At 37.1% G+C, this 2,324-nt stretch overlaps 1 protein-coding gene across 1 annotated transcript; it reads right to left on the bottom strand.

The window, feature by feature from the left end:
* Nucleotides 1–225: 225 nt before the first annotated feature.
* LOC121471567 (olfactory receptor 1440-like) lies at nt 226–1,170 on the bottom strand. Its single transcript, XM_041722364.1, has one exon. It carries the CDS (start codon nt 1,168–1,170, stop codon nt 226–228), a length of 945 nt encoding a protein of 314 aa, XP_041578298.1.
* Nucleotides 1,171–2,324: the final 1,154 nt, after the last annotated feature.

Here is a 2,324-nt window from a genome sequence, read left to right as displayed (position 1 = left end):
TAAAATAGTGGATTGTTTGGCCTATTGACGTATTAGGTCATAGCTGATGAAGAATGAAGATGCAGAGCTTCCAGTTACTACTCATGCATTTTCCTGTCCTTTTGACAGTCATAGGTTTATACTAGGAGAGTGCAGCAACTGTAATTCATCCTACAATTAGGAGAGTTGTGGGGCAATGATTTACTCCCCGTTTCCTATGCTGTACATCTGAAATAAATTCCATAATTAGTAACAACAGAAAAAGATTCTCTTCTTCCATCTGTTTAGGGCATCTTTGATTTCCTTGTTCCTCAAGCTATAGATCAATGGATTTAGCATGGGGATTATAATAGTGTATAAAACTGATGCCAACTTGTTTTGGCTCAGGGAATCATCAGAGTTTGGATACATATAAACAAAGATACCTGAGCCAAAGAAGAGAGTCACTGCTGTCAGGTGAGAAGCACAGGTGTTGAAGGCCTTGGACCTGCCTTCAGCTGATGTGATCTTCAGAATGGTGGCAACAATATAACCATAGGATATCATGATAACCAAGACAGATGTGAGTCCAAAGATCACCGTGAGCACAGAGGTCATGATTTGAAAGAAAAATGTGTCAGAGCAGGACAGGATCAGCAGTTGGGGAAGATCACAGAAGAAATGATTGATGACATTTGGCCCACAGAAATGGAGCTGAAGTAAGGCACACAGTTGGATAAATGAGCCCAAGAATCCAGTTATACAAGATCCTGCCACCATCTGCACACAGAGGGTGGGTGACATGATGGCAGTATAGAGCAGAGGATTACAAATGGCAGCATATCGGTCATAACCCATAGCTGCCAGGAGACAGCACTCAGTCAGACCCAGGCTAGAGAAGAAGAAGTACTGTGTGGTACACCCTAGGAAGGAGATGGATTTCTCCTTCTTGAAGAAATCAGAGAGCATCTTGGGTGCTATAGTGGAAACATAGCAGATGTCCAGGAAGGACAAGTTACTGAGGAAAAAGTACATAGGTATGTGCAGATGGGAGTCCACCCTGATGAGAGTGACGAGACCCAGGTTCCAGAACACTGTCATGAGGTAGATCCCTAGGAATATTGTAAAAAGGACAATGGTGAGCTTGGGAAATTCAGAGAATCCCAAGAGAATGAACTTCATAACTGCTGTACTGTTCCTTCCCCCAGCCATTGCATTAGGAATCCTAGGACCTGCAGACAAAGAGAATTAATATTTAAGTCAGTTGTTATCCCAATTTCTATTAACGTCTTCTACTCACACTAAACACAAAATCAAGAGAAATATTGAGCCATTTTGAAGAAATAACCTTGATTAACTTTGCCCCTAAAAAGTTACAATGGTCCTGTGTATCAATATTCCCACATATAAAAGGGATAATTATACATTTCACTGTTAACACACCAGGCTCTTAAAAGGACAAAGGAAAATATAATAACATTTGGAAAGCTCTTCTTAAAAGATGCTTTAGAAACCTCAGGATATTATTAACGGGATTATAACTCCTATGTATAGCTTAGTGACTAAAAGTATGGCTTTAGATGTCACATAGCTATCTTTGGAATGTGGCTCTGCTATCTGTGAGCTTTATGACTCTGAATATGTTGCCTCTTATCTTTCTACCTAAACTTAATTGACAAGACAGAGATAATAGAAATTACTTCATACAGTTCAGTCAAAGTTAAATTAGTTCAGTTACGTATAGTGCCAGTCACACATATCGTAAGTAAGTTAAGTTGAAGTTGTGTCATCAGCTTTGTAATACAGTTTTGTAATACAGTTTTGAAGCACTTCTTTGGTTTGTGAAAAACTTTTAAACTTTAAAGGGTTGATCATACATATAACATTCTCAGACTACAGAGATAAGTAACAAATTGGTCATTAAAGAACCATAATAATTGGAAACTAATTATATATTCTGAAGTCTGAATAGTATAGATGTATATGGTTAATAAATAAATGAATAAATAAATATAATGAAAAATACAATCTATCAAATCTTGTGTATTTTTGATTGAAATATAATGGATATACATATGATTTCACTCATATGTGTAATTTAAGAAACAATACAGATGAACATAGGGGAAAGAAAAAAAGATGGAAGCAAATCATAACACTCTTAACTAAGAGAACAAACTGCTGGTTGATGGAGGGGAGGTGAGCGGGGATGGGCTAAATGGATGATGGGCATTAAGGAGGACACATGTTGTGATGAGCATTGAGTCTTAAATGTAAGTGATGAAGCACTAAATTCTACACCTGAAACCAATTTTACCTTATATGTTAACTAACTATGATTTATTTTTGTGTATATATATATGTAT

Source organism: Vulpes lagopus, chromosome 11 (assembly GCF_018345385.1).
Source record: "Vulpes lagopus strain Blue_001 chromosome 11, ASM1834538v1, whole genome shotgun sequence".
NCBI lineage: Eukaryota > Metazoa > Chordata > Mammalia > Carnivora > Canidae > Vulpes > Vulpes lagopus.
The sequence above is the reverse complement of the archived record's forward strand: the minus strand, read 5'-3'. Positions and strand labels throughout refer to the sequence as shown.